The 26,417-nt window shown below is 42.4% G+C and overlaps 1 protein-coding gene across 1 annotated transcript in view; it reads right to left on the reverse strand.

Annotated features, from left to right (window-relative positions):
* The window catches only part of Tmem255a (transmembrane protein 255A), a 53,031-nt gene that overhangs the window by 13,699 nt on the left and 12,915 nt on the right, over window positions 1–26,417 (reverse strand). Inside the window, 7 exon segments of the mRNA XM_041639894.1 lie at window positions 1,459–1,621; window positions 9,585–9,673; window positions 10,081–10,152; window positions 11,911–11,979; window positions 18,862–18,908; window positions 18,911–18,950; window positions 21,394–21,456. Of these exon segments, the coding sequence (XP_041495828.1) occupies window positions 1,459–1,621; window positions 9,585–9,673; window positions 10,081–10,152; window positions 11,911–11,979; window positions 18,862–18,908; window positions 18,911–18,950; window positions 21,394–21,456 (543 nt within the window).

The raw sequence follows: 26,417 nt of genomic DNA on the forward strand, positions 1-26,417 counted from the left end.
TTCTAAACGTTTCCTTGGGCCCCAGGTGACAGGAAATCCTTCTCTTCCCTAGGATGACAGCTGGGTCAAAAGGTTGCCTTACTCCTTAGTGCTTGGATTTCCCAAGGAGATGGAGAGAAGAGAGAGCGATAGACTGTGGTCGGACAAGGAAGAATTTCTCATGACAGACCCACCAGCGGTATACCCACTCTTCCTAATCAGGTCAGTCCTGCTGGAGACGTTGTAACCAAAACTCCATTGTCACTCTTACCCTAGTTGCTTTCCATTTTCCCATCACCATCTTCTCGACTGTCTGGGGTCAGATTAGAGATTGCTATTGAGGATTCTGTTTTGAGGGGCCCTCAAAGAAGACATAAACAACCAAGGGTCTAGAATCCTTGGGTCCAAAGAAAGTCCCTTTTAGGCACAAAAGAACTCTGAAAGGCAGCAGCCAAAGAGGTGGCTCAGAGGATAAGAGCGCCCACTGCTGTTCCTGAGGGCCCGAGTTCAAGAGCAGCTCACTCTACGTAAATAATCGGGGGGGGGGAGAACTCCGAAAGGGATATGTGAAGCAGTGGTCCTCAATCCTGCCTGTGGGTCAGAATCCCCATTCATAGATGGGTTTCCATTTATACCGGCCAAATCAGAATGTCTAGGGGAAGGGCCCAAGCGTGTGGATTTATTTTATTTTGTTTTGCTTTGCTTTATTTTAAAACTCCAAGGGATTCTAATATGAAGCCAGGTTAATAACCATGGCTCAAAACTAACAGCTCAGAATTGGAGATTAAAGTTTACCAGCATAGCAAATAAATTATTAGAAACGTTTTGAAAGCAAAAGAATAGGGCATCTACTGCTACTGGGGGAGCATGCATTATTGAGGATTCTGAGTGCTGGTGTGCATTCGCAGTCATGCACACATGCATGGAAAACATTTCAAAGAGAGCAACAGGAATGTGGGTAGGCCGGGGTTGAAGGCAAGACCTAACAAGCAGCTTAGCCTAGGGCTGAATCTTCGGGTATAAGAAGGGAGGGGGAAGCCTATATACTTTTACTGCAGAAACTCCACTGTGGAATTCCTATAGGAGATTAACATTAATCTTGCCTACAACTAAACATAAATTCCTTTTTCTTCATTGTCTCCCAAAGACCATTAAAGAGAAAACTAACTAGGAAAGTTTCTACTGAAAGTGATAAATTGTTCGCACAAGCAGAGAGAATGGGAAGTCTGAAAAGCCCCCCTCTCACTCATTTTTCTCTCAAAATATGCCTCAAGATAACAGGAAGTTCATGTTAACAAGAAATATAAACAGATTGATGGCACTTCTCGCTCCAACTTGAGATATTTGTAGGTAGCTGCATATGCTACATTCTGATTCCTCCCTTGGAATAATGTATCTCCATTGTCCCAAACATCCTAGCCTGGTTTTCCATCTCCCAACAGATGGCCCTATGAAATGGAGAGTCGCTTTCTCTCTTACCATATCCTTAAATCCTCCAAGGACCGCAGCAGTGATGATACCCAGGAACAGGCCAACGATGTTGAGGATGGTGGCAGACCAGAGTAGGTGGTACAGGTGGATGATGTCCTGGCAGCTGCTGACATCAATGTATTCATAGTACCCGCCAGTGATTTCCACCCTACTGCATGGGGAGAAGCACAGCATAGTCAGTCTCCTAGGAGCAAAAAATCTTCCTCCCTTGCCAGCACCACAAGGATCTGACTACTGTGTAGCTCAGGGGGAAAAATGCCTAGAAAGGTGGGGAGGTTTTATAAAACATATCATTGCAGCTCACTTGGAGTGTGTAGCACAGCAATAAATACAATTGTGATTGATGTTTGCCTTTTAAAAAATGTTGCCTGCTAGAGAGACGCTTGTAACCATCATTAACACTGATCCTAAAGGACATTAATAGACACATATTATCTACCAGGCACGGTGCTTAGCATTTCCCATATGTCAGTTCAGCAAATCAGGCTGTCCAATATAGCAACTACTAGCCATGTGTGGCTACTTATTAGGTCAAATTTATAAGTCCAAGCATTTAGTCTTCTCATGTTTCAAGTGCTTCATATCCATATGTACATAGTGGTTACTGAACAGAGCATATTATAAAGAATTTCTGTTATCACAGCAATGCCTGTTGGTATTGCAAACCCTTACAATATTCCACAAGGTAGAGAAGCAATTCTCAACCTTTGGACCAAGATCCCTTTTTAGAGGTCAAATGACCCTTTCACCGGGGTCGCTTAAGGCCATCAGAAAACACAGATATTTACATTATGATTCATAACAGTAGCAAAATTACAGTTATGAAAGAGCACCAAAAATGATTTTATGGTTGGGGGTCCATAGCACATGAGGAACTGGATTCAAGGGTTGGTGGCAGCATCAGGAAAGCTGGGAACCACTGAGGTAGATGCCCTTACACTTCCACTTTTCAAAGGACGGAAGTGAAGCCCAGGGAGGGTAAGGAACTTGGTCAAGTTGTAAGTGGTGCTGAAGTCTGATGGAGGCTTCAAAGACTTCATTGTCTCCCCTTTCAAAACCAACCACCCAAAAGTCCAATGTGCTAATACCCTACTAAAACTGAGATGTACCACAAAACTTCGACTATCATCTCCTTGGAGAGGTCTTCCCGGCTACCTTGTCTAACGATGCCCACACTCAGCCTAGTTACTCTGAGTCATATTATTTGGTACAGACTGATTCGTACTCTCTATCCAAATACATATATGGAAGATGTAAACCCCGCAGGTTCTGCATCTACAAATTCAACCAGCCAAAAATTAAAAACGTGGGTCAGTACTGAACATATATAGACCATTGGCTGTCGTTATTCCATAAATAATATAGTATAATACCTCTTATCCTGACATTTACGTTGGATTAGGAATTACAAGTAATCTAAAGGTGATTTAAAATATATAAAAAGTTGTGTGTAGGTTGTGTAGGTTATAATACTCATGTTATATAAAGAACTTCCGCATCTACAGATCTTATCAGTAGGGGAGAGGGAGCTAGAAGCAATCACCTCCTTCATGCCAAGGGATTAGTGGCAAGATAAACTCACCGGTTTACTAAGCTAAACTTGGGTTGAATAATTTATTTCGTCTATCTCTGCTTTTTCTGGGGTGAATAGATATTTGTTCAAATCTCAGGGGAAAAAAATCCATAAAACTGCCATGCATGACACACATCCTGTGCTGTATAAATACCCAATAAAGGAATTAAATGGAAATTCCTGTCCTTCTGGATATTGCAAAGCAGTCAGCATGAAGCATGGTGCTTAAAATTAAACATACAATAAAATGCCCTGGCATCTGAAGAGTATTACATGAGACTTCCATGTAATTGCAATACCAAGAATGAAAAACAAACAAAGCAAAATCAAGGATTAATCTCCACAATTCATGCAAGAATGACTTTTTAAGTTTGTGAATAAATTTAACTTAGGATCCTTTAAAAACAATTTCTCTGAGGAATTGAAATCAGTGTGCTTACAGGGTAGACGACATCAGAACCATCGATGAGTGTATTTAACGTGCATTGCCTGTGTGTATCAATTATATTCTTTGTGTGTGGTTATGAATGTGTGTGCAAGCTTACAGAATGCTCCAGACGGCATTAGATTCCCCCCCCCCCAACTGGAGCTATAGGCAGAAGACAGACCTTGGTTTCTGAAGCATCCATTTGAGGCAGCTCACAACTGCCTGTAATTCTAGTTAACCACTGGGCTGTGCCTCTAGCCCCTCATAGTAGAATTTTAAGAATATTTGAATTTATCTGAACTTGAATTGAAATTTCAGTATTTTTAAGCACTTATCTGAAGAGCCCATTCATAAGCATACCTTGAGTGTCTTCTATCTGTTGGCACTGGTGGTGGGGAAGGAGAGTATACATATTACGTATATTACCCCCAAAAGATGCAAAAGTACAGGTTCAATCCTTTTGAAAAGGGCAGGTATGTGTCTGAGTGCAGAATTGTAGGGACATGTCAATGGCTTCAGAGTTATCTTCTGACATCCTCCCAATTATCCTTGTCTGTCTTTTAGGCTACTTCGTATAAGTGAGCCGTACACACAGGAAGGCAGCACACCCTAGCACACTCTGGAGTCAGGCTTCATTAGAATCCTGACTGAAGTTTATTTGCTGCCTGATGAAAACATTTTGACCTTCTCTGAGCCTGGGAGATTTAATAAAAATGCGCATGACAGGGCCTGGTAGATGGCTTGGTGTATAAAAGGCTTGCCTTGTAAGCTTTATGACCTGAGTTATATCCTCAGAACCCACGTTTTAAAAGCCAGATGTGGTGGCATCTTTAATCCCAGTACTCCTATGGCAAGATGAAAAGTAGAGCCAGAATTGGCGGGAAGGTTTTGGACCAGCTAGCAGAGGCAGGAACAAGAGAGGAGACTCTGCCTTATTAGGATGGAAAGTGAGGACTGACCCCTGAGTGTTGCCCTCTAAAAAGTCCACATGTGTGGTGCGCCGCGCGCGCGCACACACACACACACACACACACACACACATATCCAAAAGGCTGCGTATAAAGCAACACACAACAAGCAGAAAGAATTTTTTCCTTCTGAGATCCCCAGTCTGGAAACATAATTCTGACCTTTGAACCACATGTTTAAAGACACTAATGTTTTAATTGCATATGCCTCAACATGGAGCTGTGAGTTTTAAGAGTATATATTAATTTGCGACTTGATGCATAGCACTTGCCTAGCATGCACAAGTCCCCTGGTTCCATCTTTGGCACCTCACAAAAGAAAAAGTAGTCAATTTTCTAGAGTATAATTGGTTTCAATTTTAGTGGATTCGGCAGCTATTTAATTTCTTAAAAACTGAATCATGAAGCAAAAGAAAGTTAATGCTTAATTATAGTATGGGGTTTAGCAAATTAATGTGGTTTCTTCTATTTGAGAGCCATGATTTCATTTGGTCCACTCTCTGGGAAAAAAATTTACCCTAAAATTGTATCTTTTGCCTTCCTATTGTCCTCACCCTTGGGCAGTCCTGCCAGACGCCGTCCATACTTGATTAATCTTGCTGCAATCTGAGTTAAAAATGGAACGCATACTCTAGCTAGGCTGCAAATTCTTGGGGGGCCCAGACAGGGAATGCTGGGAGCTTTCTCAAAACCTTTACTCAGGTTTTTCCCTTCTAGAAGGTACTGTTTTCAGTTCCCAGCCTTTCTAAATCCCCCTTTGACTCAAAGCTTCAAGGGGGCCTTCTCAAGGACTCCAGTACCCACTCAGTAGATTTTCCCACGAACACCCACAGCCTGAGACAGTCTTTTCTTTGTAGCTTGTCGGTTATGAGTTTTTCATCTAAGCTAATATATACCGAGAGGCTGCTCCATGCTGAATAGTGTACTATAACCAGGCCACCATGACTGTCTCTGTTAAACTTGTGACCTGTTGGAAGCGAGGGCCATCTCTTACATCTTTTCATCTCTCGTGCTGTCTAGAACAGCTAGAAATATGAAAGACCACAGATGAACACACATCGCACGAGGAACTGAATGCAAAGCCCGATGGCTGCATCAATCATGAGCGTGCTCATCGGATGTGCGCTTGCTTTCCCTTGGACTCCACTCCCCGGCTGGGCCTAAAGAAGCAGACAACCTGTGTTCAAAGGACACAAGTGGCAGCCGATTTGGGGGAAAGCAAGAAGGCATCTTTCTGTTCTTAAATAAGAGAAAGCGTGGCAATTTATCTTCTTACCCCTCCCATCTTATCTCTCCATCCCTCCCCTTCTCTATCTCTTTTTGTCTCCTCTCCTCCCCTTAACTCCCCCTCTCTCTCATCCACCCTATTTTTTAAATCCCTTTCTTGTCAACTGAGTTTCTAAAGAACACAACAGCGCCTGCCTCATAGTGGGAATGTCATCAAGGTTAGTTAAAGGAAATGAGGAATGGGAGTAAGCTGGCCTTTATCACTGTGTTCCCAGCTGAGACAGTGCACAAACCACTCCATTTCCTTTAGGTTACACACTGAAAACCAGCGATATTGACTTGACCTCTCCAAAGATGAGTGGACAGGTGGAAGGAAGACATTCCCTGCAAGGCCACTGCAGAGAGGCTGTGTCCTAGAGAAAGCCACCTGCCTGCACAAGGCTAAATAGAATAATCTATGTTTGGTATTAAACCTCACCACCCATGACGTCAGTGAAGGTCTGCGGGTTAGAGGGGACAGTAGACACTCTGTTTCTGCAGTACTGTACAAATGACTGCCTGATGTTTTTGTTCCCACTTTTTATTTCTTGGCCTCCTTTCCAGGAAATGGACTGGAGGAGCTGGCAATTGATTAAAAATAGGCTTCGTGTGAGGAAAACAAATACGCATTCGGCAAAATTAAAGTCTCCAAGTCTCAGAATGCTGCTTGCTGGCTATATTTAGGCCTTGAATTTAACTCTCATTGGCTCTGACTGAAAAAAAAAACCTGGGTCAAGGAAAAGCTTTCCCTTCTTTTCAAGTCTGTCCCCTATTTAGTCTAATAGCTGTTTTCTGAACTGAGGGAAGTGCAAGCAAGTCCTGTTTTACTGGTTTTGCCCTTGGGATCCTGGCCACACAGAACTTGGGAAAGGGCACTGAGAGATGCTTGGGTCTGCCTTCTAGATACAGGGTAGATTAAAGCTTGAAGCTCTTTAGGAACAGCATGACCCATGTCAGCTGCTTCATCTAATATTTTCTTTTCCTGGTGAAAAGGAAGACTGTGCTTTGTTTTGGAGTGGGGATTTCTGGGGGGATGTTTTTTTTTTTTTTTTGAGACAGTGTTTCTCTGTGTAACAGTCCTGGCTGACCTGAAACTCACTCTGTAGACCAGGCTGGCCTCAAACCCACAGAAATCCACCTGCCTCTGCTTCCTGAGTGCTGGGATTAAAGGCGTGTGCCAACACCACCACCATGTCACCATGCTGGTCTCTCCATTTTCCTCACTTCTTTCTCTAGTGATGGCTGTGCTGGAGGCAGGGGACATGGATGAAATGGAATCATATCCCTTGCCCTTTGGAGGTTCAGTTTAGTACAAGTTCTTAACAAACTGCTTTCTTAAAAACAACTCTGGTGCCGGGTGGCGGTGGTGCACCGGTTGCAGTGCACACCTTTAAACCAGCGCTCAGGAGGGAGAGGCAGCCGGATCTGCCTCAATCAGTTCAGCGTGCTCTACAAATCAAGTTCCAGGAGAGCCAGAGCTGTTACACAGAGAAACACTGTCTCAAAAATCAAAAACAAACTTCCTGCATTTCATTGCCACTAACCCAACCTAGAATGGGTCTCATTTTCTCCAACATCCCAGCTGTCTACAAGAGCTAGCTCCAGGACAGGCTCCAAAGCTACAGAGAAACCCTGTCTCGAAAAAACCACACACACACACACACACACACACACACAAAAGAAAAAACTGGTATGCATTGTTTTCTGAAATTTGGTTATTGTGAAATATAGATTAACAAAAAGATAAGTTAGATTTGAGTCTCCATTTTAAAAACAGGGAGAAAATAGTCACCCGTGGGCTCTGATAAATGAGATTTAAGTAACCTTTTATATATCTAATCCTTTTCCTGAAACATACTCACTGTAGAGACAAAGCTCTCTCTGTCTCTATCTGTGTCTCCCGTGTGTGTGTGTGTGTGTGTGTGTGTGTGTGTGTGTGTGTGTGATAGGTCAATTATCTCCCTCTATGGGTCTGTAGATCTCAGACCCCATTCAGTTCCTGGTGGCTCCCAGCACACCTTTATGGGTGCTGGCTATTATTACAACATGAATAATTATGCCTCTCCCTCCACCCCAGATAGTCCTTGCACCTCATTTGCATCTTTGAATTTCTCTTTCTCTACTTCAGGTATTCCAATGAAATGAGACTGGTATTAGCAAAAATCCTAAAGGTCCTGGGCGAGCTCTCCCCATGCTTCTCTCCACTTCCAGCCATCAGTTTTCGAACCTCAGAGCAGAGAAACTGCTCTCTGACTATCGATAGTAAGGGAATGTGTAGAAGTGCACTGCTTCCCTTTGAGGCCCCTCCATATCCATTCATCTAGCCCTCCTCTGCTGCTTCCTGCCTCCCTCCTTGGGCCTTCAGCTCTCCCACCCTAAGTCTGAAAACAGTCCTGCATAGACAAGAATTTTCTGGCAACACTGTATATGTAGGGCTATCCTTTCATAATTTGTAGCCCACACTCACAGGTCTCTGCCAATTCCACCTTCTAAATTGCTCTCTAAAAGATACTCCCTGTTGCCCGGTGGTTGCAGCGCACACCTTTAAACCCAGCCCTCGGGAGGCAGAGGCAGGCGGATCTGCCTCAATCAGGTCAGCGTGGTCTACAAATCAAGTTCCAGGAGAGCCAGAGCTGTTACACAGAGAAACCCTGTCTCAAAAATCAAAAACAAACTTCCTGTGTTTCATTGCCACTAACCCAACCTAGACTGGGTCTCATTCTCTCCAACATCCCAGCTGTCTAAAGTGTCTACCAGTTAGTTCAAGTTCATTTTTCATTAGCTCACAATCGCCTCCATGGTCAAGGCCAAAGGGTTCTTTAATATGCGAACCTGGCTCCTGCTTTCCCTTCACCGGCCACTACATTTTTCTCTACCTCCTGACAACTTGCAAGCATATTTTCCCCATTTCTACCTGCTTTTAGTTACATCCTAAATTTCTCCTTATCCCTTGTCCCCCATTCGCTTAGGCCACCAAGGTCCTTGTTATAGCCACTGATCCTGACTACCCTATTAAATTATGTTCAAAGAGCAATTGTGTATTTATTTGTCTTTCCTACAAGCATGAAATCTGTATTCTTATCACCTAACATTTTGAAAGAAAGAATTAACTGGTGTAATCCTAACTGGATGGCAGAGACTTTGGATGGTTGGATCATTGCTGGCACCAACCCTGCTTTGAACCCTTTATAGTTTGAGGTCCCCCTGCTTAAGAACTCTCTTCTGAAGTATCTTCTTGTTTTGCTCTTCCGATTTACTCAGGTCCCCTCACAAATGTCACCTTCACAAAGAGACATCCCATACCCACTTTGTGGACACAATTTCTCCCTCATTGGTGTCTACCTTTCCTGATTTATTTTTCTTCGAAACTCTAATCACAGCCAATATTATGCCAGGTATTATGTGTGTTTATAGTCTCTCTCCTGCTAGAACATAAGCTCCAGGGAACAAAGCCTATTGCTTTAATCCCTGACTAATCCTTAGTGTGTAGAACAGGTCCAGGCTCTGAGAAGGTACTCAATAAATATTTACTGGATGCTGTCAAATGTAGACATAGTGTTGGGTTTGCTTTCTACATCTAGTTTCAAGTTCTGTATATCCTTTAGTTAATTGTCTTTCTTCTGAGCTCCACTTTCCTCGGCTTTAACATTCTACAGACTTTAGAGGCAAAAATGAAGTGTAAAGAAAATTAAGTGAGATAAAGGTCGTGAAAGTAGCCAGCATGACACCTTGCACAGAGAAGGCCGGTTAGGTGGAATCTGTAACAGACCAGGAGCTCCTGTTTCTATAACCCCCACCATAACAGCCTTCACCAGCCTTGGCTCGCCTAGCACCAAACATGGCCAACCTATGACCGCTGTGTTTGCAGCACCATACTTACTTGCCACAGTTGTAGAGGTCACAGCAGAAGCAGGTGTTGCCCCGGATGCGAGGTGTGCAGAGTCCACGGCTAAGTTGAGGGCAGTTCACCTGAAGACACAAAATAACAATGGGAGAAGCTAGCACTGGGTGGGAGGATTGGTCCTCTGGGATTGGAGTGTGAGCTAGTGGCTGATGGAGACAGAGATAAGGGCTGTGGCAGGAGCATAGTCATGCAAAAGAAAGATGAGGCAAATCAGAGAGGTGGCTTTGTGTGTGCACAAAGCAAGCACCTGTAGAGCTGGCATTGTGTTCAACCCCAGGCACGGCCCTTAGTGCCCCACTTATCAAGGGCGGAGGGAGAGAAGAGGAAGGACAGGTGGAGGAGTCTATGGAATATTAGATGGCTCTTAGGGAAGGAGGATGAGAAGGGTTTGCAAAGAGAGACAAGTAATGAAAGAGGATCTGGTAGAAGGAAATACAGAGGGCCATACATGCACAGGGAAGTCCACCAGTACCTCTTTGACTGCCTGGGTAAGGTTCCGCAAAGCCCTCGTCGAAGTAGAAAGTTTGCTTGAGGAAGTTATGACCTTATACAGGAAAAATTGAGTTAAGAGGAACAGGATTACAGGCAAACTTATGGACACTGTTATGATATTTGCGCAGTCAGAAAATTAATACAAGACGCTTTCAGAAGGAAATCAAGAGAATAACCACAACAGTCTGAGTTTACAAAAACATTTTCCAAAACTAAAAATATAAGGAATAATCTGCATTTGCCTTCTCTCGCCTACAAGAAATTGTTTAAATTCCCTTTTCTCTATGGGTATAGTAAAGTACTTTCACAGTGTTTGGCTTTGTTTCAGAAATATTCATAGGAAATGGGCACTTTTCTTCATATTGGACCCTTTGCATCCAAGTGCCTATTGCCTTTTTGTTATGCTGTTCGCACACACACACTTTATTCCTCTTTCTAACCCAGGAACAACTAGAAAAATGATAACTTTGGGGTTGCTAGCAGAAAATGGAGGAAAGGGAATGGTACTTCCATAATGAAAAGCATTTGACGTCCTTGGGAGCAAGACTATGGCTTTGTCTAACTCCAGGAACACCATGCACGATGTGTTCTATGTAAAGGGGCCTCCCAGCCACTTTATGTGTGTGATGTAGTGGCCATTTTGCCTCCATTTCTCTTCTTTTCCAATCACACATGTGCTAGCTTTTAATGTTATTTTTATAATTTTTATTAGTTCTCTGAGAATTTCATACAATTCATTTTGATCCTATTTACCCCCTTTCCTAACTCTTTTTAGACCCCTCCCTGCTTCCATACTAACCCAACTTTGTGTTCTTTATTTTTCTCCCCCAAGTCCAATTTGTGTGCACCAATGCACCCTTGGGTGTATCCTCACAGTGAATGGCTTTCATTTTGAGGTTAACAGGGTGCCAAATTGTCAGAGTTCCCAGAAACAGGTAGACCTTCATATGTTGGAATCCACTGGTTGGGATGGGATTATGACATGCTGAAATGAAAGTGCCTTTTCCCACCCCAATGTTTCCACTGTTAGTATCTCTAGCTGAAGCAGCATGAAACACAAGGGAGTGTGGGGCAGGACACAAATACTCTCCTGAGATTATGCAAGGACTATTAGGCTGTCCTCTTAGCGGTGTCATGCGAAGGCCAGACTATCAATCTGGGCCTTCTTAGAACCTTGAGACAGAACAGATTGTTGAGCTATTCTGACTTGGCCTCCAGACAGTTCCCACATGTGGGATTCAAGCTTTGCCTTCTTAACACAGGCCTGGTGACCTGGTGGGCTTCATATCTCCTTTGAGCTGAGCACCAAGTCCAGGCAGCTGAATCAGCAGCAGCAGAGATGGGGGGGGGGGGACACACACTGAGAGACTACTGGCTGGGGAGAGAGAGGCAGCCTGTGTCCGTGGAACAAAATGAACCTGGTTAGGCCTCATGAGGCTCCAATCTATGGCATATCCTTAGTAACACTGTATTTTGACCCACTGAACAAATAGCTCAAGACACCTATCAGTAAGACTTAGGCCTGTGGAAAGAAATAATATAGAAAGTGTTTCATGGCTGGAGAGTTATCTTGGCAGTTAAGAGCAATTGTTATTGCAGAGGACAGGGTTCGATTCCCAGCATCCACATGGTGTCTCATAACTAACTATGTGACTCCAGTACACATGTGGTGCACATACATACATGCAGGCACAACACTCATTCACATAAGATAATCAATAGATCTTTTTTTTAAAAAAAGAAAGTTTGTTTCAGATAAAACAAGGGACTTTCCCATGAGGTAAAGACATGCAGTGTCATTGTGGCTCACCTCCTCAGCTTCCCTCTGGGATGTCTTGGGAACATAGTGGCACCGGTTAGCATAGAGTGGTTTCAAATCCTATAAAGGGAAACACCAAACCAAAAGGGTTTTGGCTTTGGAAAATAAAATATCAAGAGCCCCACTTGCTAATAAAAGATCTGAAACACACACATGGGGTGTGGGGGGGCAGTAGGTCGAGTTAAATTCTTAATGTTGTCTACGAGGAGGCCTCAGACTGTATGAATCGGACAAAATCCTTCTAATAACTGCTTTCTGTTAGACTACTTGGGTTAATGAGAAACCAGGAAAACTGATTGAAAAGTGAGCTTCTTGAAATTTCCTCTCTGGTTTTCTTTCCCTTCTAGGCTTTGTCTTCTTGCACTCAGTCCCTAGGGAGCAAGATGATTCAAAACTCCAGGTTATTGCAATATTACACCTCTAAATAGAGAGAGCACAGCTTCAACTATGAAGTCTCATTATCACCTGGGGACTAGGTAAGGGCTGGTTGGCTTGTGCTCCCTGCCTTTTCAAATGGAAGCGATGAAGAAGCCAGAAGCTGGAGGAGGATGTGCAACCACCTAGTCAGCTGGAGGTTTTAACTCAACTGAACCACAATCCATTTTCACTCACCTACGCAGATTAGATAAAGTCAGAGAACTTAAAATGTACTTCTAAGGCAAAGGCAAAAAAAAAATGTGGAGATCAAGGACGGTTGATTTACTCCGCTAGCTTGCCCAGTTTTCTGATGAAGCTGTCAGGCATGAGGGTTGGAAGTCAGACATGCTTGATAACCAGAAGATACTGTCATTTCCAGAACCAATGCTAAGCATCCCTGTGTAGTGGGGATCTTTAGACAAGGTCACATTAGCAGCATAAAGTTTATGCAAAATGGCCTTAGGGGTTTAGTTCAAAGGGCTCGGGCAGAATGAAATTTATCTTTTGCCTTTCCCCTTCTGCCCTCACTTCTCTTTCTAGTTCCAGTCCTGATGGTTATTTCCCCTGTATCTGTGATTTAGAACCCCCTACACTTGGCATTGAGTGCCTCTTGCCTTCTATTCTGTGGCCCTATCAATGACCCTGGGCTTTCATTAGCTCATTAGCCATAATTCTCTTTGCTGTTCAGTGTTACAAAAATGCACGGCTGTTAATTCAGTCTGGAGACAGACTAGGAAGGAACGCGGACTCTCGTGCTCACAACTGGCAGAATTTATTTTCTCTGTTGGAGTAACAGCAAATTTATTATTATTGGCTCAAGGAAAGGTTTGACCATGGTGCCAGCCATAGCCCTGGGACCTGGTTTTGCAGAAGCCATTCAGCTTAAACAAAGACAGGCATGCAGGATGATTGCCCACTAGCTATGGCCGCCTACTATTCTACACTTAATCCCCCAGGAGAAGGGCAAGAACAGGCAATTCAGGGGTGAGAAGAGGTCACTGAGCCTGAGCTTGCAGCCTCTTTAGCTTGGAGGACTGCCAGACTTGACAGGGAGGGACGGGAAAGGGTACTGCTCTATATTAGATGGCTTGCTCATACCTGCTATGTAACTGCACTCTCTTTCTAACCCTGAAAGGTCAATTTCTAATCTCTACACTGGGAAAAGAAAGAAATCGTAACACAGGGGAGCAAACTGGCTTCTCCAGCTAACGAATGGTCACAGGCGGGGAGATGGAGAAAAGAAAGGAATGCGAAACAAGAAAGAGGAAGAAGAACACACTTAGAGGGATGCATCAGGAATTATTAGATCTTGGGAACGTTTAGATTCACTCGAGTCAAAGAAATATGGCGAGATGATATTAGAGGGCCTCCCCAACAGGGCTGGCCGGCTTTAGCCCACCCGAGTTGGCTAGGATCTAAATGGGACTTATATTAAGTAGTCCAGTAAATGTCCACCAAACAATTCAGGTGCCAATGACAACTGCCAAATCTCCTTGGGCAGGTTCAGTGTTAGAAGAAATATTTCTTGAAGATGTGCCCAGCCTTTCCTTATGATACGTATTATAACTAAAAGACAGCAGCTTTCTTTTTAAAAATATTTATTTATTTATTATGTATACAATATTCTGTCTGCGTGAATGCCTGAAGGTCAGAAGAGGGCACCAGACCCCATTACAGATGGTTGTGAGCCACCATGTGGTTGCTGGGAATTGAACTCAGGACCTTTGGAAGAGCAGGCAATGCTCATAACCTCTGAGCCATCTCTCCAGCCCCAACAGCAGCTTTGTTGAAAAAAGCTGTGACTGTCCTGCCAAAGAAATGCTCACTAGTAAGAGTAGTATCACAGCGTTAGGGCAGCCGTGATGTGGTTCTGTGGGATAACGGATCATTTGATTCTGTAAGATAAAGAGTTTCTGACTCCTGCAGGTTTCCTGGTGGCTGGGGATGGGGGTAAATTCCACATCACGTGACCATCCTAGAAGTCATAAGGCACTGATAAAAGTAAAGTTATAATCTGGGTAGTCTCAGGCCTGGGAAGCAGGGGGAGCTGGACTTGTTGGCAGCTGAAAGGGAGAGAGGAGTCAACTCAGAAAGGTCATGGTATGCCTTCTTATCAACTCTCTGTGCGGGAAGAGAGACTGCAGGGGAGAAAGACTTGACTCCTGGGACAGAAGGAGAGTCAGAGGATCTGGGACTTAACAGCATTGTGGTGCCACCAAAATCTGATGACTATGATGCTACCATAGAACTGAGCAAGTGCAGAACTTGCAACAGGCCTTGAGTCTTAGAGACAAGTAGGTGGCTGTGGTCATTAATGATGATCTACTTGACATAACCTGCAATCACTGCAGAGACGAGCCTCTGGGCATATTTGTGAAAAATCATTCAGATTAGGTTAGCCTGCGATCATGACTGAGAGTGACGATCTTGGTTGGGTTAAATGAAACGAAAAGACCCACACTGAAGGGCAGGGGCACCATTCCCTGAGCTGGCATCCCTCACTGAAACAGTAGAAAGTGAACTGAGAACCAGCGTTTCTCCTGCCTGCTTCCCGGCTGCAGATGTGAAGTAACCAGTGCTCTGGGTCCCGGCAGCCATGCCTTCCCTGCCATGAGGGACTGTGCCTCAAACTGGGAGCAAAATTAAGCCCATCCTTACGTCACTAGGTCCTTTTCCTCAGGAAAAGTAACTAAAGCTGCACTCATAGGAACGTCCCAGTCAATAGAGCTTGGAATTTTTTTCACCATTGCCACTCACTGAACCAATGATCCAAAATGTTATGCACATAAGGAAAATATAAATCAAAACCATAATGAGGTACTGCCCCACACTCTCTGGCACAATCAGATACTAATGACAACTGGTGGCGCTGTGAAAAAGTCTGAATCCTAATACATTGCCAGTGAGGATAACACAGCACGACCACTTTGGAAAACAGTCTGGCAGTTCCTCAAACAATTCAACAGAATTATCGGATGTCCTAGCCGGTCCATTCCTAAGTGGAAAATAAAGGAAAGGAAAATGCAAATAAGCCCAATCAGAGATATGTGCTCAAATGTTAACTACTTCATTGTGTATAATAGTAAAATGGTAGAAATAACCCACCTGCCCTTTAACTGGTGAATGGACAAACAAAATGTGCTCTATTCATACAGAATTGCACCACAGAAAGGAATGAAGCACTGTCCCGGGGTATAACCTGGATGAACCTTGAAAACATTATACTAAATAAAAGAAGCCAATCATAAAGTCCACATATTGTACTATGTTCCTTTTGTATGAAATGTGTAGAATGGGAATAGCTATTAAAGTTGATGCTTCGGGTTGAAGAGGATAGAGAGATAGGATATAATGTGCAAAGTACATAGGGTTTTTCTATGAAAAGAATCCAAAACTATCTGATGTCCCCATCTAGCTGTGAATAGATTAAAAACTATTGGATTATAATCTTCAAATAGATGAGTTGCTCAGCATATAAACTATATTTTAGTAAATACATTTTAAAAACATTTATGAGTGGAAGAAAGAAGAAGAAAAGGAAGCCATTTTAGTTCATGATGCCATCAAAATCTACTCTAGGCTTCTGAGTTGCTAGGCCTATGTTGCCATGGAGACTGTTTCAGAGTGAGTACTGCTTGTCAAATGGGGATAATAATGCCTGCCCTACATATCTCACAGGATTGCTGTAGGTCTCGGAGGAGGTAATAGATGTGAAAACACATTGAAAACCTAATGTATTACATAAAAAACAAGGAATTAGTGTTATTAAGATGGCTCTTATTGAATACAAAATAGCGCACACACTATGACTGACTGCAACCAATGCTATAAAACATGTATAGATTCAGGGAGTAATATGCAAAGGCCACCGTAATTGCTATGTTAAGGAACATAATTGTAACTGTTAATAATTACTGTTATATCATTTAGGAATCAAAATATGGCTGGAACAAAGTGACTTCTTTTAGCTAAAATATTTCACTCTGGTAGAGGGAATAATATTTATATTCCTGACCCTCAAAACAAATCAGAGAAAGGGCATCTCTTTTTTGTACCTTATTTTTTCTCTCTAGACAGATTTTTTCTTAGGCTCTAATTTCAGAGGCTGATTAGGTAGACAGCATTAGCAATAATGAGGCCTTTGATTTTGGCAAATAAGGAGTAGGCTCTTTTGTCTGAAAGAAGAGTCCACAAAGGCGCTCCAATTGAAATAATGATGTCCCAGGTCATTCTAACCCAGAACTCGTCACAGCCTTGACGCTTCTTCAAATGACCTGGACAATTAGCCAATGGCTGATGTGCACCAACATGCCATTTGAGCCACAGAAAATTCTGATAAGCTAATTGTGCTCTGATTCAGCTCTTTTAGAAAATATAATTTTCAATAGTTCGGGGAACATTTTCATTTTCAAGCTTAATTCAGCGGAAAAAAACTGAGTTTGCTCTGGAGGCTTGGGAAGTGCTTCATCTTGCTCTTGATGCTGGTCCTTGGACCACATCATGGCTACTTAATGATTTCTTATGTCCAAGACTCATCTGTTTTCCCAGTCTCCCTTTTCAATTGAAAAGTATTCTTAAAGAATGTTTTTTGACTGTATTGGAATAAAAACAAATATATTTATGTTGTGTGCCAGACTTTTTTGTCCCAACCTAAAAGATCACCATTTTTCTTATTTGAGAAGAAATAGCAACATTTTTGTGGGACCCTAAAATTATGATGTCTTCTAGACACTAACTATGCTTACTGGGATTAGTAGGAAAGTTGTTCCTGGGCCAGAAATCTGGAAAAGGGTGAAACAGAACATGGTAAAAGAAGGACAAGGGCCAGAAGGTGCTATGTAAGTTGTTAGCATGGAAAAGGTATCAATAGTCTAACCTAGCTTTGAACGCTCCGAACTATAATACTAACCTGCCAGGAATTTTGAACCCACTTGTGAGAACTGTTATTGGTAGTAATCAAGCACTCTGCAATTGGATTTGAAGCCCACCCCATCGGAGGAAATCTATACCTGGTACTGAAAATCTGCTTAAAAGTACATGATGAGGGAAGTCATGGGCCCTGAGGGAGACCTTAATTCCATTGTTTAGCTGAATCAACATTGCACTGACCCAGCTTCTAAATACATATGTTGATACAAGTAGACAATTATCACTCTTGGCCTTAATCACAGAAGCCATTCTTTCTAGTGAACTGTGATAAACACAGAGACTTACAGTTGCAAAAGGTGTTGAGAATCAGTGACAGTTGAGTGCTCAGCCCTAAACACAACATTTATACCAGTCCCTCCAAGACTCAGGAAATACTATAGAAGATAAAGCAGAAAGAATGTAAGAGCTGGAAGCTATGGAGAGGGGTTGGAAAATGCCATCTTCGGGGAGAAATGCACATTTTTCAACAATTATGGATGACATTTCTGCGTATGTACAAAAGTGAACTCATTAACAGTCGGGCATGAACAGGGGCCCAGGAATCCCTAACATATTGCTGAACTATTTCCTACAGTTAAATTCAGTAAAGGGGGGGTGCCATTGCCTTCAGTTATGTGCCCATTGGTGATTCCACCAAATTGCAATGTATAGTTCCAATAAAATGGTCACACAGATGTCTCTGGACAAATTAAATAAAGTCACAAACGAAATAAAAAAAATCACGAATCTGGGAAAAAGAGAGGGAGGGGGAGTGGCTGTTGATGGGAGTGGGAGGGGATAAAAAGAGGAGGGATGGGGACAGTAATCAGGATCCATTTCTATACATGCCTGGAATTTGTCAAAGAACTAAGTTTGAAAAGGGGGCGAAGTCCTTTATAAGGAGCTCAACGGGCAGTTCTTAGTCCAGACTTCTCCAGATAAGCAGCACAAATTTAGGGCTCAGGAGTGAGGACGGCCCTTACTGAACGCATGGCTTCTGCAGAGTGGGAAACATTTGACACCTGGGCCGAAGGACTGAACTCAAGGTAGAGGATTTAGCTCTAATCTTTCTCCAGACATCCAAGTACATTATTCCATTCCAACTGCTGCTATGGAAAAAGCAATGTTTGAGTCTGAGAGAAAGGTAGCTTTGTCCTCATAGTCTGTTCTTTGTGGCCATTGAAGGCAAGGTTGATTTGGAAACTTTTAGCACTTCCAGGAAGTCATATGGCTTCCTTCTTCTCTATCACTGCCCCCAGGACTAGTTCCAAGCCATCCCTTAACCCCATGCTTTTGTCTTTGCCTTTCCAAATTTCACATGCCAAAAGGCTAGGCCTATTTCTATTGCCACTTAGAAGTCTTTCCTGTGCTTTGAAGTTCAAGACACAATGAACTCCAGGTACCACTACGGCACCTGGGGTGTGTTCTGCCATTTTCTGCCCAGTTTTCTAAATGCTTGCATTGTTCACTGATGTTGTCACCTGGACTACCAGCTACTGAGGACTGAAGACCTTCCTTCTCCCTTGTACGTGTGTGCCCCTCGAAGCACTCAGTACACATTGACTGGGGGTTTGTAGTGTTGCACAGTTACTTCAGTTCAAGGCTAATAATACTCACAATGTGTTTGGCAGCAAAGACCCCGTCTACTATGGCACAACAAAAGCTGCAATCACGCCAAAGCTGATAAACACGATAGAAGCCACCAGCTGCAGGAGGAAACAAAATCAGCATGTCTGTTAGCTTGCTGCTGTTGCTGCTTTTGGAGACTGGTTAATCCCCCAGAGACTGCCAGCCAAAGCAGAACTCTAGTCTGTCACTGATGGGGGATGCTTTTTTTTAAAGTCATGCAGGATGAGTGGGCATGGGAGTAGGCAGGGAGGGAGAGAAGGGGCAACTGAAGCAATCTGTTTTAATAAATTTCCAGGGTAAGCCCATCAATTCATTCTGTGAGCACCAAACAAAGAAACTTGCTGCTATCCAGCATGCTATCCAGGAAGGAATTTAACTGCATAGCCCTTCCATCCTCAGATTCAGAAAAATGTTGGACCTTGAACATCATGTAATCCAATCCTATATTTTATTTTATGTGGAATGGAGGCACAGCAAGGGGAAACAGTGTGTCTAGTGTCGCTACTTAGCCTATGAAAGAACTGGTGCCCACCAACTCATAGCCCTTTGTTTTTGTACCCCCTAACTCTGCTGCTTGATGACACATTGGACACTTACGATAACAAGAGTGATTCTTGGATCCTGCCTAACTCTACATCACCTTGTACATCACTGAAGAAAGGGGACATTCAATTTACTAACACGTACGTATCAGAGAAATTTTCCAAGGATTGAAGTCTCTGAAATGGATAAATTCTGTGTGGTATATGTAAAAAAAAAAATCTTTCTCTTTTATGAGACATGGGCTGATGTAGCCCAGGCTGGCTCAAATTTATTTTATGGATAAGTCTGGCCTTAAACTTCTAATCCAGCCATCAACGGGCTAGGAAGACAGGCCTAGCTAGAAATTTTTAAATAGCAAAACCAGATTGGCAAATTCACTAATTCCGTTAGATAGCAAAAATTTTCCTAAAGTGTGTCTTCTAGTACCAAGACAATGCTTTAACTCGTGGGGGCATCACAATTTCAGAATGTCTCAAAGGACAAAGGGACATGGTACATGAGGCCACAGTCTGCCATGGTGACCCTCTGAGCTACATGGAATCAGCATTTTTCTTTCTTGAGGCTTTTGGGGAGAAAGAGGAGGCAACAACATGGCATCAAGCTAGTCCCCAGGGAGAAGGAAAAAGATCAAAGCCAAGGGTACCCTAGGGTTCACCCACTTCAGCAGGCTGAGAGGAAATACTTATCTCCTTTGGGAGGTGTTCAGAAACCTCTCTCCATAAATCTCACTTCACAGCACTGCAGATGATTGGTAAATAATGGATGAACGATGTCATGAAATTGGCATTATTAGCTATGCTATCATCAGCTCTACAATTAAAACTCCCCCTCCCCCATTATTTTGAATAATTTAAGCCCAAAGTGAAAACGCAACTGGCAAGGGATGAAGTCCAGGTAAAATGGAAGAAGAAACTATTAGAGAAGTCCCCTGGCAGTGATTCCCATATTGCTGGGGGAGACACATGGTTAAAGTTCTATCCCTAGAGCTATTACATCATTTTATTAAGCGTGATGTTAAACAGACCCCACTGCCAAAGTTTGGATGCCACAAAGACTTGTCCACGGGGAGTCTGATCAGGCCAGTGTCTGAACACTCACCAGGCTTCCTGATTTGTGATTCTATAAAACTGCTGTGCTAACAATTCTGCATATCCATTCTACCTCTTGCCCTCAAGGAAGCCTTATCAAAATTCAACCAGGAAAATGCATCAGTTTGCCTTTGGGGGATCTCATTAGGATGGCAAACCTCACCTTCTGTTACATGCTGACCCCTCCTCTCAGCTTTATAACTGGGGATGGCAAAGACACAAAGATATTGTAGATAGACCATAAATTTCATTTGTCTGATCTAGGTCTTCAGTGTGTTTACTTTCTTTATCTTTCTAGTTTGGGTCTTGGTTTTGGTTTTGAGACTAGGTCCCAAGTAGCTCAAGCTGGCCTCGAACTCAAGAAGTATTCAAAGGTGATCTTTAACCAAGCTCCTGACCCTCCTCTCTCAACATCCTGAGTGTCAGGACTAGAGGCACGCACCACCATGCCCAGCTTACATTTGTTTCCTTAATTGAAGTCCGCTAGACTATAGTCTCCTAAAAGGTAAAAACCCTTTGTGCAGATGTTTCCAAACCCTTATGTAACCAAAATGAAGCTATGAAAGTAACCAAAAATTCAGGGCTGCGATACTGTATATCATAGAAATACAGGCATTCTGTGCCAGAACAGCAGCCTGATTGAGCAGCCTGAAGAATTCTTTTGAGAATGAAGGAGAAAGCTTAAAGAGATGGGGCAGGTCAGTCAGGAAACACTGGGCAAGATGCAAACCAGTCCCTACCACCAGCTCACTATGAGACAAGTTCTCTGAAGGCTTAGGGAAAAAGATGAAATAACAGTTTCTTTTGTGGCCAAATTTGCACAAGCTTAAGAGATGTGCTACTAGTCATCCACATAAACATTGAGCTTCCTACAATGGTGAAAACTTACCATCTGCCGCTTGTTCTCAATAAGGTTTGATCCGATGATTCCAAGGAATGATCCAAAGCCAAGCTGTAAAGCAACATAGCATTTAGAAAGACAATCAACCTGCCCACACAGTAATTCTAGTCCCTGGCCATGATTCAGGATAGTGGAAAAGAACTGAGAGTGTAAATGTCAAAGCCACATGTAGCTTCTTACACAAACACACTATGTACGGTGAAAATATATCCTATTATTTGCAGTTTTCTCTTCTAGCAATGACTCACACTGAAAAAAGAAACTCCTGTGACCCCAAACGAAAGGGAAAGGTCAACTATAGCTTTTTAGAGCCTGCCTATTTCAATTTTAATATCCATTACCTAGCATATGACTGGTGATTCAGTAAGAGACATATAATGGTGAAAAGCATACATTATTGCCTGATCTGTATCTGGTTTTGAAAAGGACCTTGCACTCTGAAGCATGGATTACAGAATAAAGGTTTGCAAAGGCAATTTTTGATGCATCAGGCATACTAATCAAACTCAGGAAGTACTTTAGGAATCAGCAAGCACCTTAACGCATACTAGAAAAAAAATAGAAATAGAAAAGAACCTTTGTGGAAAGCCTATATTTGTGGTTGACCTACTGCAATTTATGTTAGCACTTATTCCCCTCTTTTTCCATCTCTGCTTCATTTATGGACAGAAAGCATTCATTAAAGGGTGAACAGAAATGGCAGTGTAAAACCCTGAAAAACAATTTCCCTGACTAAGTGGCTGGGATTATGGCTCAGTGTAGAACATCCCACTGCCCTCTAGGCTCTGCCATTAGTGGATTGAGTCTGCCGGTCTCAGTTGAAAATGATCGCTAACCAATAGCTATTGATGGGTATGGAAATGGAAGAAGTAAAAAGTGGTGGAAATGGACCAATAAATCTTAACACCATTTCTCTTTCGCCTCACTAACAGTCTCACTTTGCACCTGCAGCTGTATCTTGGCTCACAGGGGCATCTGCTTTAATCTTACTCCCAAGCTTTGCATCTAGGCTGGGAAATCTAATGAACCCAAGAACTGGTTCTAATGGGACCATTTTGGGGAACTGTTTGCCTCAGGATCCCAAGAATGGAAGAGACTGAAAGGAAGCAAAGATTCCTTCTGCAGGACCAGCAACCATTCTTGGGAAACCAAAGCTGATGTGTGTGAATGATAGCCCACCCCATCCCAGCCTCCTGAGATTAGCCTCCTGCAACAGCTGACATGTGCTTTTCTCCCTCTCAATATTCTTTCAAGTTACAATATGTTGCCTCATAGTATACTGATGTAATCATGGCCATCGTACTAGCCTGTGTGTGATGCAATCCCAGATCTTCTACTAATGTCTGTGCAATCTAGAACTGACTAATCAGCCTTCCTTGTCTGTAAAACAGAAGGAACCACCGTACCGTAATGTTATCTTATAGAACTCTGTAAAGATTAACTCAAACAATACAGTCAAATAACTTTGCATAGCACCTGCTATATAGTTAGTACTGAGAAAATACTGTCTTGTTCTAGTGACTGGAATCATATTTTTAATTTAAAAATGTATTATTGCATGTGGATGGCTATTTTTCCTGTATGTATGCCTATGCACCTTGTGTGTGCAGTGTCCTCTAGGTCAGAAGAGGGAGAAAGATTTTGACATTACAGGTAGTGGTGAGCTACCATGTGGGTGTACAGGGAATAATCAAACCCTGGTTTTCTGGAAGAGTGACCAGTACTCTTAACCATGAAGCCATTCTGCCCTTAGTATTACATTTTAAAAGACATTTAAGTTTTTAAGAGTTATTATTACATTCATTTATTTACATACATGCACACACACACAGCACACACATGAGTGTCATGGTGTTAGAGTAAAGGTCAGAGGACAACTTAAAAGAGTCAGTTCTTTCCTCCCATCCCCTGGGCCCTAGGGACTGAACATGGGTTGTTGGACTTTGTGGTAGGTGCATTTACCTGCTGGGAAATCTCACTGATGCAAAAGACATTTAACTTTGCAACCGCTCTAAACGTGATTTGACCTGGAAAATTCTGTCACTGCTTCTTTCATTCCATAAACATCTCCATGTTTTGTCTCCTCTCCTCCTAATATGTTTCATAGCTTTATTTTTATGGAGGAATTCAAGGAAGTATTATTTTACACTAAGACATTGTGAGCCACTTGTGGAGACTAGAAATGCAGAGCATTACCTCTTACAGGGCAAATACATCTTTTAAGCAGACAGTTTCTCAGTCTCCATGGATATTTATACACTATCTTTTGAACCCAAACAGCAATCTTCCCCTAAGACAGCATGATGGTTAATATTGCTTGTCAATTTGACTGAAGTGAGAATTATGGTGGAAGAGGAAAGCTTACCTCTGTGAGTTTGAAGTTAGCCTGATCTAAACAAATCAGTTCCAGGTCAGCCAGAGCAACATAGTGAGACCTTGCTGAACAACAACAACAACCACAACAAAACAAAAAAAAACTTATAATCACCATGGAAATACACCTGTGCCGGTGTTTCCAGAGAGATTTGACTGAGGAGGGCAGACCATTCACTTGGAGTGTGAGCAGGACCATTTCATGAACAGGGCCAAGCCAGTAGAGGATGAGCAGTGTGACCAGCTGCCTCTCGCACCTGCTGCCAGACCTTCCCCTCCACAAAGGATTGTGTTTCCTGTAACTAGAAGCTGAAATAAATCCTTCCTTCCTTAAGGTACTATTAGATTTTGTAGATGTATAAATATATATTTCAGTTAAATAGGTATTCTTCAAATCTTTCAGAGACCTTCAAAATATGGCATTTAAAATGTTTAAAAACCTAAGACTTTTCATGATAGTGAAACACATCTGCTCCTGGCAGCACCAAGCTACTTCAAGAAGGTGATGGGCATTGAAGAGGCTTCTTATGGAGCTGGTTAGCCATTTGGGCAAGAAACTGCTCTTGCCTGGACTGCATGACTAGACCTAGACATGCAGGACCCACAGAGAAATGACTGATGAACTTGACTAAAAGTGAGACGATTCTTTGGCGTTCCTGCTTCATGAAAGACTCTACTAGACATTATGCAGGATACAAAAGAAAGTGACTGGCAAACTGCCAATATAGGCAGACCTGTCTTTGAAATTTCATGATTCATGGAAAAATCTGCTGGATACTATGGGTCTGTAGGCTGAAGATGCATGTCCCAATGGTATAGACGAACTTTGGGTGACTGTCTAGGCAGCAATGCGTCTTTGTCAATTCTAGAGTTTTGGAAGTTGCTTACAAAGCACTTCCTGTTAACTTAGGTAAGAATATATCCTTCTGGAGTCTTTGATGGAGTTGAAGAATTTATAGTTATAGATATAGTTTTCCTTAGTTATGATAAAAGATAAAGTAGATATAAATATTATAACTGTAATTCTTGTTTGATAACTGTTTTGTTATATGTAATTTTACTATGGTAAAGTTAAAGCCTTCCTTTTTGTTTAAACAGAAAGGGGGAAATGGTGTAGGAGGTCCTTCTGTCTATGTGTTGCTTTTATTGGTTAATGAATAAAGAACTTCTTTGAGCCTAAGGGAGGAAAGAACAGAACTAGGTGGGAAAAGCTAGGCTGTATGCTGGGAGAAAGAGGGTAGAGTCAGGGAGATACCATGGAGCCGCCAGCATAGACATGCTGAAACATTGCTGGTAGGCCATGACCTGACCTTGTGGTTATATACAGATTAATAGAAATGGGATAAATTTAGATTTAAGAGGTATCCAAGAAGAAATTAGAGCTAATGGGCCAAGCAGTGATTAATTAATGCAGTTTCTGTGTAATTATTTTGGGTCTAAGCTAGCCGGGAAGCTGGAAACCAACAAGCAGCCTCCTCCAACACAGTCCAACCCATTCAATTGTGTAAAATGCAACACAAATTTTATGTCAAATCTATAAAGAGACATCACACCTGATCCCCAAGAGTTCATAGTCTTGTAATTTAAGGACCACAGGATAAATATATATATATATATATATATATATATATATATATATTTAAAAAAAACCCAGGACTCTGTGATCTGAGAGGAATTCACTCCAGATCACAGTCCTGGCTCTGCCACTCATAAACCATGTAACCTTGGCCAGTCCCTGAAACACTTGGTGCTTCAACTTTCTCTTCTATAAAATGGGCATCATGGAGCCAGTGAGATGACTTAACAGGAAAGGGCCCCTGATGCTAAGCCTGATAGCTTGAGTTCAACCTCCAGGATCCATATGATGGAAAGAGAGAACCAACTTCACCAAATTGTCCTCTGACTCCACACCTGCACTGTGGCATGCCTGCTCATGTTCACCACCCTATCCTCAGCACAAAATTAAAAATTAAATAGATAAAGATGATCTAAACATTTTAAAATGGTAATATCAAAGTATTTATGAGACAGTGTTGTTACAAGGATCAAACGAAATGAAGTATGTGGCTGCTAAATAAAAGGTACCCTTAAATTTCCGTAGAAGAGGAAGCATGTTATATGGGTTCAGAAGATGTGTGGAGGTAGGCAGGCAAGGAACTAACATCTATTGAGTGATGAAAGAAATCACTTACCTAGGTTGTAGGCAGATAAACTTTCCCGTATTGTTCAAAGACCTTATGTCTAAGAACTTTACATTAAATGTATACCTGTGTCCCAGCTTTGACTATAGAAATGATACAAAGTTTAAAAGTGTTACTATCATTCGCATTTGGCAGAAGGGAAAGCAGAAGTCTAGAGAATTATAAGAACCGTATACCACATTCATCTCAAAGCCAGGACTAGCCCTCAGACTATCTAGTTAGCAGCAGTCACATCTTGAGGCCTTAGAGGTCAGTGGCTACTTGTGGGTTTTGTTGTTGATTTTAAAACAGGGTCACACTATGTAACCCTGGCTCTTCTGGAACTCACAAAGATCTGCCTGCATGCCGGAATTAAAAGCGTGTGCTACACATCCAGGTCAGTGTTTATAGAATAGTGACTTTGAAGCAACAGGGTCTTACTCCTTAGGGAAAGTGTTC

Source organism: Microtus oregoni, unplaced genomic scaffold (assembly GCF_018167655.1).
Source record: "Microtus oregoni isolate MIOR12 unplaced genomic scaffold, Mior012 000061F_ref0000440, whole genome shotgun sequence".
In the NCBI taxonomy this organism is placed as follows: domain Eukaryota; kingdom Metazoa; phylum Chordata; class Mammalia; order Rodentia; family Cricetidae; genus Microtus; species Microtus oregoni.